Below are 12,691 nucleotides of genomic sequence, written 5' to 3' on the forward strand. Positions count from 1 at the left end.
AGCTTCCAGCGCTGCGTTTGGGACAGCACTGTCAGCGCTGAGAACAGGGCCAGGGTCCGGCGGACCAACGGTGCGAAACGCAGCACGGCATGCTGGGTAACTCACGGGCGTGTTCACACAGAGCCACGGCGGCGTAGTAGTGGGAGAGGGCGCGGAAGTGCTCGGTCTTGACCTGCACCATGGTGGCCCAGGAGAACGGCACGTAGTCCTTCACCAGAGGCTGAGTCATGGTCTGCTGCACCAGCGAGTACACGTCTGATACCTGCACACACACACACACACACACACATGAATACAACTCACACACACTCTGATAAATAAAATACACACCAGCGAGTACATGTCCGACACCTGTACACACGCACACACACACACACACAATGATGCCGCAGCAGTGGCAGGTGTGGCATACGCAGGTAGGTGTAAACGCAGGCGTGCGTGCGTGCGTGCGTGCGTGTATCTGTCAGCGCTCACCCGCGCAGCTTCTTGCGCCACCTGCAGGAGGGAGGTGAAACACGCGTCCTGCAGCAGCAGCGCTCTCTCGAACACGCACTCCTGCACCTGCGCCACCATCAGCCGGACCAGCATGCACAGCGACGCCGCGCTCATGTCCAGACTGGGCGCGTTCGAGAAGTTCTCCTTCAGGTAGTTAAACGCACCTGCGGGACACAAGAATCTTTTTGCACACCAGGTCCCCATAATGCACAAACCCCTTTTCCTCCCCCAGGTCCCCATAATGCACAAACCCCTTTTCCTCCCCCAGGTCCCCATAATGCACAAACCCCTTTTCCTCCACCAGGTCCCCATAATGCACAAACCCCTTTTCCTCCACCAGGTCCCCATAATGCACAAACCCCTTTTCCTCCACGAGGTCCCCATAATGCACAAACCCCTTTTCCTCCACCACTTCCCCATAATGTACAGGTCCCTCTAGCTCCCCCTGCTGGCCCTTACCGGCTGCTTTCTGGAAGGCGTCGATGGCGCAGTCGATGCCTGGGACGCTGGACCGGTCCTGCCTCGCCCCGATCTGGGTGTAGAGTGCCCCGATATTGAAGAGCACGCTGCCCTTCTCAAAAGCCAGGGAGCGCTGGCAGGAGGGTACCCCTGTCAGGGAGTCGTACCTGAAACACATACCAACGCCCAAGGTCAGGGGTCAGGGGTCAGGGGTCAGGGATCAAGTGTCTCCAAAAGGAAGCCCTGTCCAAGTGCGTCTAAAGCCAGGTACATGTATGTGCGTGTGTGTGTGTGTTTATGCGTGTGTGTGTTTGTGTGAGTATGAGTGTGTGCTTGTATGTATGACTTACCATAGCTTACCATAACTTTTCATGGCCACGAATAACTGTTACATAATATTGAAAAGCCTGTGTGTGTGTGTGAGTGTTTGCGTGGCAGGGGGTAGGGGGTGGTACTTACCAGTGGAAGTGCACCCCTAGCGTCTTATTGGGCGGAAAGAAACGGTGATCCAGGAAGTAAAGCTGGTTGTAGAACTCCATTAACAACTCAAGCCCTTCCTCGTTCCTACTGGGAGTGCGCATAGCCTTATCACACACAGACAAACACGCACACACACACACACACACATACACACATGCACACGCACACGCACGCACGCACACACACACACACGCACACGCACACACGCACACACACATACACACATACACACACACGCGCACACACGCACACACACATACATACACACACACGCACACAGACACGCACGCACACACACAGACACACATACACACACAGGATGAGAGTACTTTAATTTCATTCAGCTCAAATTAACAGAAGAGATTAAAGAAGGCAGAAGCTCTCTCTCTCACACACACACACACACACAGGTGAGAAGAGAGGCTCACCTGTCTGAGCTGCATGAACTCTCTGATCTCGCCCTCATACTGGGCCCCGTCCTCTCCATAGTGCTCACAGATGAAGTCCTGTGGGCGGGGCATCACACGCACCAATCAGAGAGCTGCTGGGCGGGGCCTAACCGCAGGAAAGAGGAAGCAGTTCGCTCACCTTCAGAGGAACAGAGAGGTCCACTTCCTTCGTCTCCTTCAGGCCCAGCGGGATCATGGGAACATTAACGGCCTCGCTGCAGGACACACACACGCGCGCACACGCACACACACAATACACACACACACACAATACGCACACACAAGCACACACACACAGTCAGAGCAAAAGAAAACTACTGCACACACAAAATTATGCACTACACTATCCCAACACATAGGAGCACAATCGCAACAGCTCCTGCAGGAGCACACACACATCGCTATGGCGATAGGCCCCACTGTCTCATTTACCTAAAGAGAAATCAAGTGGGCAGATTTTCTTCTGTTTGTTCTCTTCAACAAGGGAAGTGTTTCTCTTTGATGAGTCTCTGTGTGCATGTGTGTGTGTGTATGCATGTGTGAGAACCTCAGGGGCAGATGGGGGACTGAATCTCCCTGACTAAAATCCCATTAATGCCCCCGCTGGGCTCTCCGCTCTTCCAATCCGATTGTCCCCGTAAAGCAGACAGGTGGTCCTCACAGGGACCTGACCTGACCTGACCTGACCTTACAGGGACCTCACTAGGGGGGATGGGAATCTTGTCCCAACACGAGAGAGAACTCTTCAGCAAAAAGTGGTACACAGTCCCCAAGACTTCTTATGCCTCTCTAGGTTTATGAGTGAGGAGTGACTGACTCAGTGAGTCGGACCTGTCGGTTTGATACACCTCCATGTTTTTTGTTGAGTGAGTGGGTGAGTGACTCAGTGAATCAGTGAGTCGGACCTGTCAGTTTGATACACTTCTATGTTGCTGTTGAGTGAATGAGTCAGTCAGTGAGTTAGTGAGTCAGTGAGTGAGTCGAACCTGTCGGTTTGATACACCTCCATGTTGCTGTTGAGTTAGTGAGTCAGTGAGTGAGTCAAACCTGTCGGTTTGATACACCTCCATGTTGCTGTTGAGTGAGTCAGTCAGTGAGTCAGTGAGTTAGTGAGTCAGTGAGTGAGTCGAACCTGTCGGTTTGATACACCTCCATGTTGCTGTTGAGCTCCTCCAGCTCCTCCTTCAGCAGCTGCAGGTTGGAGTTGACGAAGCTGAGTTCCAGAGCCACCGTCTCCTTCACCTTCTGATTACTGGTAGCCCTGAGAACCAAGTACACACTGTCACCCGCCTGAAACACACACACACACACACTCACACTCACACTCACACTCTCACACACACACACATACATATATAAATACATATACATCGCCCTCGTACCCCACCCACCCCACCCCACCCCGTCAATCCAATTACCCCAAACGTCACACGCCCGCACGCGAGAGAGCGATTAGCACTGTGCAAGCTGTCACCACCCCGCCCCCTGCTGTGGCCCCGCCCCCCTGTCGGACAAAGCCCCGCCCCTGCTGTGGCCCCCGCCCCCTGCCGGACAAAGCCCCCCCCTGCTGTGGCCCCGCCCCTGCTGTGGCCCCGCCTCCTGCTGTGGCCCCGCCCCCCTGCCGGACAAAGCCCCGCCCCCGCAGCCCTGCCCTGAGGACCCGCACTCTGAAGTCCCGTCCTGCGCTCGCGTAATCCCCCAGCATGCACTGGCGAGAGCAGCGCAGCAGAAGCCAGCCGGCTCTTCAGATGAAGGGAATGAGAAAATAAAGAGGGAGGGAGGGAGGGGTGCTATTATATCAGAGTATTCAAACAGGATCAGACCCCCACCTCCATTACCCATAATCCTGTACTTTATCAAATCACACATACATAGTTTCCTGGTCCGTTTGATGATAACTGACTGGGTTTGTTACAGTGAGCGAATACTTAGACACACACACACACACACAGACTCTCTCACACACACACACACACACACACTCACACACACACTTTGAGGGAGTGCGAAGTTGGCAGCGTTATAAAGCCATGCTGTCCCTGACCTCAAACTCACATTACAGCCAGCATTCACTGTGCGTGCGTGCGTGAGAGAGTCTGTGTGTGTGAGAGTGTGAGTGTGAGTGTGTGTGAGAGAGTCTGTGTGCGTGCGTGCGTGTGTGTGAGAGAATCTGTGTGTGTGTGTGTGTGTGTGTGTGTGTGTGTGTGTGTGTGAGTGTGTGTGAGTGTGTAAGGTCAATTCCAAAGACACTGGCCCATCAGCCGGTGTCAGAGGAAGTTGACTCGCATCTTAACTTAATAGAACAAATTATGAGGGTTTACGGGCGAAACTGTCAGGAAGTGATCCTACCGGAGTCAGCCCGCTATCAGGTAGGGGGAGGGGAGGGGTGCAGGCAGGAGGCGCAAAATCAGCTCCCAACAGCGCACAAGGCCCCCGTCCCGTTTCCATGACGACGACGTGTTCCGTCACCCCCTCCACTCCCATGAGTCACTGCTCTTTATGGGAATCGGTGTATCACGTGTGGTGGGGTTAGGGGTTTTGAGAAAGATAGACAGATCGTTTTTTTAATGACCTCTGTTAAACCTAATGACCCACAAGAGCCGTTTATTTTTTGTTTGTTTGTTTTTTGGTGCGTGAAAGTCGCCGAACTCCTGAGCTCTGTGGAGTGCTGAGTTTTTTTTCTCAATGGGGACAAGAGGAGGAGGGCAAGGGAACCTGGGGAACAGGAGGTGCAAAATCCACACCCTCACAAAAACACCAAAAAAAAAAAAAAGGACTGTCCGGCTGCTAGCTTATCAGAAACACGGTAAAGTTCACCTTCTGATTGTCTACGGAGCCGAAGCCCAGCACAGCTCACTCTGCTGCCCTAACTGCAGACTCTGCAGGTCAGCGTGGGGGAGGCTGAATCAGCAGGTTAATGAATGACCGAACGGCTGTAACTGATTTAACTTTATTAAGTTTCATTAAACTTCACTCAACTAAACACACTCCTCTTTCTCTGCCTGCGAAACAAGCTTTGCTTTAATAGCAACAGACTCTCCGGGGGTGTGTGTAAGGTGTGTGTGAGTGTGTGTGTGTCTGTGTAAGGCGTGTGTGTAAGGTGTGTGTGAGTATGTGTGTGTCTGTGTAAGGCGTGTGTGTAAGGTGTGTGTGTGTGTGCGTGTGTCTGTGTAAGGCGTGTGTGTAAGGTGTGTGTGTGTGTGCATGTGTCTGTGTAAGGCGTGTGTGTAAGGTGTGTGTGTGTGTGTGTGTGTGCGTGTGTAAGGTGGGTGTGTGCGTGTGTCTGTGTAAGGCGTGTGTGTGTGTGTGTGTGTGTGTAAGGTGTGTGTGTGTGTGCGTGTGTCTGTGTAAGGCATGTGCGTAAGGTGTGTGTGTGTGTGTGTGTGTAAGGTGTGTGTGTGTGTGTAAGGCGTGTGTGTGTGTGTGTGCGTGTGTGTGTAAGGCGTGTGTGTTCCTTTATAAGGCTGTGGGATGTTTGGGAGTGCAGGAATAGCAGTGGTGGTGTTCATTTAAAAACAGCAGGACAGTGACAACGGAAGGGCAGGAGGACAAGAAGAGGAAGAGCATGTGGAGGATGAGGAAGAGGAGGGTGAGCCAGAGAGTGGGACACATGTGACCAGGGAATCCTCACTGGGACAGTTTTTACCCAGGAAGCCTTGAATCTGAGAGCAGTGCCGTCAGAATCCTCACACTCTCCATATCAGACAGCCCCGGTCCTGCAGAGCCACAGGGTCCCCAGCCCCGGTCCTGCAGAGCCACAGGGTCCGCAGGGCTCCCCAGCCTTGGTCCCGGAGGGGTCCTCAGCCCTGGTCCCGCAGGGGCCCCCGGCCCTGGTCCCTGTGTGCGTGTTGTTACGGAGCCGAAGCGCCGCTTCACTCTGCTGCCTAATGAGACTCTGCAGGTAGCTGGGGGGGCTGAATCAGAGGTAATGATGACCGAACGGCTGTACTGATTAACTTATAAGTTCATAAACTCACTCAACAAACACACCCTTCTCTGCCTGGAAACAAGCTTTGCTTAAATAGCAACAGACTTCGGGGTGTGTGGTGGTGTGGTGGTGGTTGTGCGTAGGTGGGGGTGTGTGGGATCTGCTGTGGGTGTTTCCTTATGAGTTGGATGTTGGGAGTGCAGGAATAACGTGGTGGTGTTCATTTAAAAACAGAGCCACAGCGTCCCCAGCCCCGGTCCTGCAGAGCCACAGGGTCCGCTGGGGTCCCCAGCCCCGGTCCTGCAGAGCCACAGGGTCCACAGCCCTGGTCCCGGAGAGCCGCAGGGTCTGTTGGCTTCTGTCGTCGTTCAGCGACTAATGAACTACTTACAGCAGCTGATCCTTTAAGCTCACCTTACCCAGTTTCTTGGGTATAAATGTTGTTTGTTTCGTGACCGAAACCAGGAAACCAGGCCCGGGCCGAGGCACACAATCCCAGGCTCCCCCCACACAGAGTCCGCTCCGCGTCCCGCCGGTCGCCATGGCGACCTCTCCTAGGACATACGAGAGGTGCAGCACTGGCGGGGGGGAGGTGCCTCAAATTAAAAACTCCCGTTACAGTGCCCCGAGCGCTAATTACTCCACGGAGCAGCTGGCGGGCGTGGGGGAGCGGGGCACGGGCCTGTCGTCTCCGGTGGCCGGACGGGTGTTACTACGCACATGGCGGGACGTTAATGATTCAGGAGCCCGGGCTTGGTCAGGCCAGCGAGTTCCACCGAAGGGTTCATGCGTCTGGGTTCCATGTTCCACTGTGAGTTCAGTCCTCTGGGTTCCATGTTCCATGTTCCACTGTGAGTTCAGTCCTCTGGGTTCCATGTTCCACTGTGAGTTCAGTCCTCTGGGTTCCATGTTCCACTGTGAGTTCAGTCCTCTGGGTTCCATGTTCCCTTCTCTAATTTCCATCCTCTATGCTGTTCCATTCTCATTGTTCCATTATGAGTTTCAGGTTCTGCTTTCATGTTTTGAGTTCCATGGCTTATTTAGAATGTTTGAATGTTCCAATGACCTCACCCCCTCCCCAGTGACCACACCCCGTCTCTACTGACCCCGCCTCCTCTCTGCAGACTCCACCCTCACAGCTAACCACACCTACTCTTTGCTGACCGCACCCCTCCTCCACAGACCACACCCCTCAATGCTGACCCCAGCCTCTCTCCACAGACCACGTTCCTGTCCCACCTGACCCCGCCCCTCACCTGAAGAGGTTCTCCGCCCCGGCCCTCACCTGAAGAGGTTCTCCGCCCCGGCCCTCACCTGAAGAGGTTCTCCGCCCCGCCCCTCACCTGAAGAGGTTCTCCGCCCCGGCCCTCGCCTGAAGAGGTTCTCCGCCCCGGCCCTGCCTGAAAGGTTCTCCGCCCCGCCTCACTGAGAGTTCTCCGCCGCCTCACTGAAGAGGTTCTCCGCCCCGCCCCTCACCTGAAAAGGTTGCTCCGCCCGCCCCTACCTGAGAGTCCGCCCCCTCACCTGAAGAGGTTCTCCGCCCCGCCCCTCACGTGAAAAGGTTCGCCCCGCCTCACCTGAGAGTACTCCGCCCGCGCCCTCACCTGAAGAGGTTCTCGCCCCCCCTTCACCGAAGGTTCTCGCCCGCCCTCACCTGAAGAGGTTCTCGCCGCTTCACTGAAGTCTCCCGCCTTCACCTGAAGAGGTTCTCCGCCCCGCCCCTCACCTGAAGAGGTTCTCCGCCCCGGCCCTCATGCGCATCTCCTTGTTGATCTGCTGGTTGATGCGCGCGCGGCGGTGCTGCAGTCTGCTGCGCTGCGTCTGAGACAGCGGGTCACAGCCCTGCAGGAGAGGGGAGGGAACACAGCAGCCTGTCAATCAAACTACCCGTGTGTCTGTGAGTGAGTGTGTGAGAGTGTGCGTGTCTGAGTGTGTGTATGTGTGTGTGTGAATGTGTGTGTGTGTGTGTGAGTGTATCTGAGCATGTGTGAGTGAGTGTGTGTGTCTGAGCATGTGTGTGTGTGTGTGTGTGTGTGTGTGTGTGTGAGTGTGAGTGTGTGTGTGTCTGAGTGTGTGTGTGTCTGAGTGTGTGTGTGTACGAGCTGTGACTGTGGTGCAACAGTATCCGCAGATGCATCAGTGAAAGAGAGATAGAGAGAGAGAGAGGGAGAGAGATTTGCTCCTTTCAGACTACAACACGAACTCACAGAAACAAACATCAAAAAATTAAAACACTAAATGAAAAAGATAAAACCAAATACAGCAGAGAGAGAGAGGAAGAAAGCTTGGCTTCTGTATTCATATACCTAGCTCATCAGTGCAATGCCCCCCACCCCCAACCCCCCAACCCCGCACCCCCAGCCTGTGGGACCCCAATCCACATACTATTCTGCTGACATCACCAGAGACTGTGTGAAAATGCGTCATTAATTTAGCTTCACCCAAAAAACAAAACGAACAAAAAAAATAATAAGACCAAGGGACAAACCCCAGCAGCGCTATGTCTGCTCGTTACAGAGAGTCAGCACCGCGGACGATAGCACGCACACACACACACACACACACTCACACACACACACACACACACTCACACTCACACTCACACACTCACACTCACTCACACACACACACTCACACTCACACTCACACTCACACACACACTCACACTCACACACACACACACACACACTCACACTCACACACACACACACACTCACACACTCACACACACGCACACTCACACACACTCACTGTCACACGCACACACTCACACTCACTGTCACACACACACACTCACACTCACTGTCACACACACACACTCACACACACTCACACTCACACACACACTCACACACACACGCACACACACACACACACGCACACTAACACACATACACACACTCACTCACACACACACACTCACTGTCACACACACACACACACACTCACTGTCACACACACACACACACACGCACACTCACTCACACACACACACACACTCACTGTCACACACACACACTCGCACCTCAGCGCAGGGCTCCAGTGCAGCGTGCGCTCATAACAGGGCTAGCCACGGCGGGGACTCGTTAGCGCCCATGCTATCGGGCTGCACGTCGTTAGGAGAACAAAGCCACGGTTACGTAGCGCCGACGCTAAAACCTTCACTTTCATTACTTCATAATGGGGCGCTAACAAAAGGGCCCCAAAGTGACTGTGTTTAGGGGAGGGGGGTGAGGGGATGGGGGGTTTGGGAGGAGAAGGGGGCCTGTCAAAAAACACAAAGGAAAACTGGGTCATCGGTGACCGTGGTGGTGGTGGGAGGGGGGAATGAAGGAACAAACAGAAAGAAAAAAGAAAAAAAAAGATTTTGCGCTGTTGCCCGAAACAATGACTCAACTGTCCGGCCCCAGCCTCTGAGCTGCAGCTTTAGCAAGCTGCCAAATCTGCCTGCGCTGTTCTCACCAGATCACTCAGCGACCCCGCTAACGCACCGCTAGCGCTGCGCTCACCCAGGCTAACGCTCTCCCATGCTAACGCTGCGCTCAGCCAGGCTAACGCTGCTCTCAGCCAGGCTAACGCTGCTCTCACCCAGGCTAATGCTGCTCTCACCCAGGCTAATGCTCACCCATGCTAACACTGCGCTCATCCAGGCTAACGCTGCTCTCACCCAGGCTAATGCTCACCCATGCTAACACTGTGCTCACCCAGGCTAATGCTGCACTCACCCAGGCTAACGCTGCTCTCACCCAGGTTAATGCTCACCCATGCTAATTCTGCTCTCACCCAGGCTAATGCTCACCCATGCTAACGCTGTGCCCAGCCAGGCTAACGCTGCTCTCACCCAGGTTAATGCTCACCCATGCTAATGCTGCTCTAACCCCACTAACACTGTACACTATTTGTAAAATGTTTGAGATGGGAGAGACAAATGTCAAATGCAAGATGTCCCCTCCCTCTTAGTTGTTTTATGACCACAGGGCAGCTAATCCTCATTCAGCCTGTGGGGGTTACCATGGTGGACTCGTCCCAGCTACCCATCATCCCACCAGGTGGCAGTAGAGGGTCCGGTCGACCAGGTCAACAGCAGACTGAGGGTCAGTTTACCAGCCACACAGTCTAGGCCTTGACCACTTTGCGTGAGCCAGATACTGACCTGCGATCAGCGACTGGGGAAGCCGAATTCATTCATAACAGAGAAACCGCGTGGACGAGCATACACGGACAGTTACTTTTGCACAACGTTTCAATGTCGAGTGCGGTGCTGAAACATTCTTGCCGAGAATCAACGCCGCGAGGACAGCGCGAGAGCATAGCGTCGCGCCGGAGATAGAGAGCGCGCGAGCACCATGCCGCTCTCCGCGTTTAGAAACGTATGACTGCAATGCACTGCTGTGCCAACATTATTTACAAAATCTACAGAAACCCCGGATAAGCACATCCACGGGAATGATACAGACTTGGACAGTTTCTGACGGTGGAGAAACAATTACGTGTATTTAACGGGAGATAGTGTTCCAGAGCAAACTGGCTGCGAGTTAACTTTGTGTGTACTGTGCGCACTGGGCCAAGATAAGGGGGCATGTCAACTTCCGAAGCAAAACAAGAACTAGACGGCTGTCTTCGATCAAAAATCGTCGCTTTCACTGGAAGTCCGACGTTAAAACTGAACAAAAAACGTTGCTTCATGACGTCTGCACACAGTAAAATGTCCAGTGTTAATTCAACTCGAGCGGTGTTAATTCAACGCTTAACAAATAAAACCCGGGCGAATGTGGGAATAAATGTTATCTGTTAAGAGTTGAAGTAACGCTGGACATTTTACTATGTATTTAGCCAACTGCATTAATCGCATAAAGGACGACACCGGCGCTTGGCGAAGTTAACCGCGAAACCTCGACTATCAGGAGTTTGATCGCAGATAAACGGGACCCCGAGGATCCTGGAGAGAAGCTGGTTTGAAGTAGCGGGTCCTGCGCGTGTCATCAACACCCCCAAACCACACGGTAAAATGTCCGGTGTTCATTCAACTCAATTTGGCTCCAAATGGTATCTGCTGAGTGTTGAATTATCACTGTTAGAGTTGAATTGAACACTGGACATTCTATTGTGCAGCTTTCTACCATTTTAGATGCTAAGGTAACGCAAGCTATCGTTTATAAAACAATGTTCACATAAGCAAACATTGAAATCCGACTGTTGCGCACATTGTGGATGCTCAATCAGTTTTCTTAACAAATGTTATCATAATTCACGTTGGAAAATGGTAACCGCATATCCATTGAAACTCATTCCTGTCACCAGTCAATAAGTAAATATTTTTATCTTCTATATCATGTATCATCATCAGTATAACTACCATGTAAACTAGCAGTCTGATGCCTGGTGCCTAAACCACACATACTTCATGTGCATCCAGTTAAACCTGCATAAAATGAAAAAAAAAAAATGAAAAAAGAAAGAAAAACAACATGAACCGTTACCTTTCGTGTGCTTCCACTGCTGTGACTATCTTCTTCCATCGGAGTCTGTGCCGTTTGTTCTTCGTCCGAACCGGGGTCAGACATCTCCGTCTCCATCGGGAACCAGCAAACCAAGCCGTCAGAATGTGTCCATTTAAATTAGTGAGCTCCCTGTGCGGCTCCGCGCTCTATTCACCGGATTAACCGAAGTAGCCGTTTCAGTCAGCAGAAGAAAACCGAATTCTACATTTGCCAAGACCGGTTAGGTGGCAAATATGTGTAAGTTAATTCAACGCTGAACCTAATGTGCCAGTTTAGTAGCCTACGTCAACTCTCATCTTTCTTTTGGCAAATCAACAGTGAATCAACGGCGCAAAGTCATAAGCATCAGTGTCAACACGACTCCACGCAAAGTGTTTAGCTCGCTTATTTCCAGCGCGATCAACAATGTCCAAAGAACATGAAATACGGCTGATATCCCGCAAGCAATTTTACTCCCTTCAAATACATAGCCAGAGAACATTCGGGAACATGTTGCTCCACCTAAAGTCTGGGGCAAATATATGTATATATATATTTAAAACAGATTTAAAGCAACAATGGGCCACCTTCTGTCGGACAACTACACGCACTTGTCTGACCAAAGCTCGCACTGCAGACTTTGCACTGCATGAGCCAAACACTGCGCACGGGGCGGGACACTAAAGTGCAATCTGACTAATGGTGGCCAGCAAATGTTGACTGGCTCCCCCTTTGACGAACGAGATCCCCTTAGCAGGACTCGCGTCTGGCGAAAGTTCTACCCAATCGTCGGCACGATGGACGGGTGGGTGGGTGGGTGGATGGGGTGGGGGGGGGTCTCCTATTTATGACGGCATAATCGCCGTTGCCCCTGGTAACGCAAAGGCATCGAAGCGCTGGGTGGGATTCTTGTGAGGGCCTTCGCGAACGCGCAGCGGACAAAGGACCCGCGCGACGTCCCTCAAACCGTTGTCCGCTGTGTCAGGTGACGGCTGGCACACGAAGCCGTTAAGTAAACAAACAAAAAAAACCAACAACCTTCTGTCTAAAAGCTCTCATTTCTGAGTTTTTAAAGGTTTTTGTTTTTGTTTGTTCTTAATAAGCCTGTATATAATAATAATAATAATAACTGTTCTGGCCATCTCATTTTTGGTTCAGCTTCTCACATTCTACACCCTGCGTTTTAATATGGTTTAACCATGAATAGTGTGCCTGTTAATTTGGAAAATCCAGATATTGGAGGTGTTTTTATGGCTTTCACCAAATGGCTTTTCACAAAATAAATGCTGAAACAAATAGTAAACGAATAAAAAACTTTGAGAGTAACCACTTGTATTCCCACAAAAAAGTAGGCAAAAGGAAATGAACAGGACTAACAACCATAAACGTACATATTCAAT

General features: G+C 52.2%; 1 protein-coding gene across 4 annotated transcripts in view; it reads right to left on the minus strand.

Annotated features, from left to right (window-relative positions):
- The window catches only part of rhpn1 (rhophilin, Rho GTPase binding protein 1), a 15,586-nt gene extending 3,651 nt beyond the window's left edge, over nt 1–11,935 (minus strand). For 2 of the 4 annotated variants that reach the window (XM_064334195.1, XM_064334193.1), the window contains exons 1-9: nt 11,292–11,935; nt 7,538–7,653; nt 3,016–3,144; nt 2,023–2,098; nt 1,863–1,940; nt 1,414–1,538; nt 955–1,121; nt 475–659; nt 106–262 (exon numbers count right to left, since the gene is read on the minus strand). In XM_064334195.1, the coding sequence (XP_064190265.1) occupies nt 106–262; nt 475–659; nt 955–1,121; nt 1,414–1,538; nt 1,863–1,940; nt 2,023–2,098; nt 3,016–3,144; nt 7,538–7,653; nt 11,292–11,387 (1,129 nt within the window). In that variant the 5' untranslated portion in view covers nt 11,388–11,935. The other 2 variants (XM_064334197.1, XM_064334196.1) reach the window with 2 other exon arrangements.
- Nucleotides 11,936–12,691: the final 756 nt, after the last annotated feature.

The sequence above is a fragment of the Anguilla rostrata genome, chromosome 4 (genome assembly GCF_018555375.3).
Source record: "Anguilla rostrata isolate EN2019 chromosome 4, ASM1855537v3, whole genome shotgun sequence".
Lineage (NCBI taxonomy): Eukaryota > Metazoa > Chordata > Actinopteri > Anguilliformes > Anguillidae > Anguilla > Anguilla rostrata.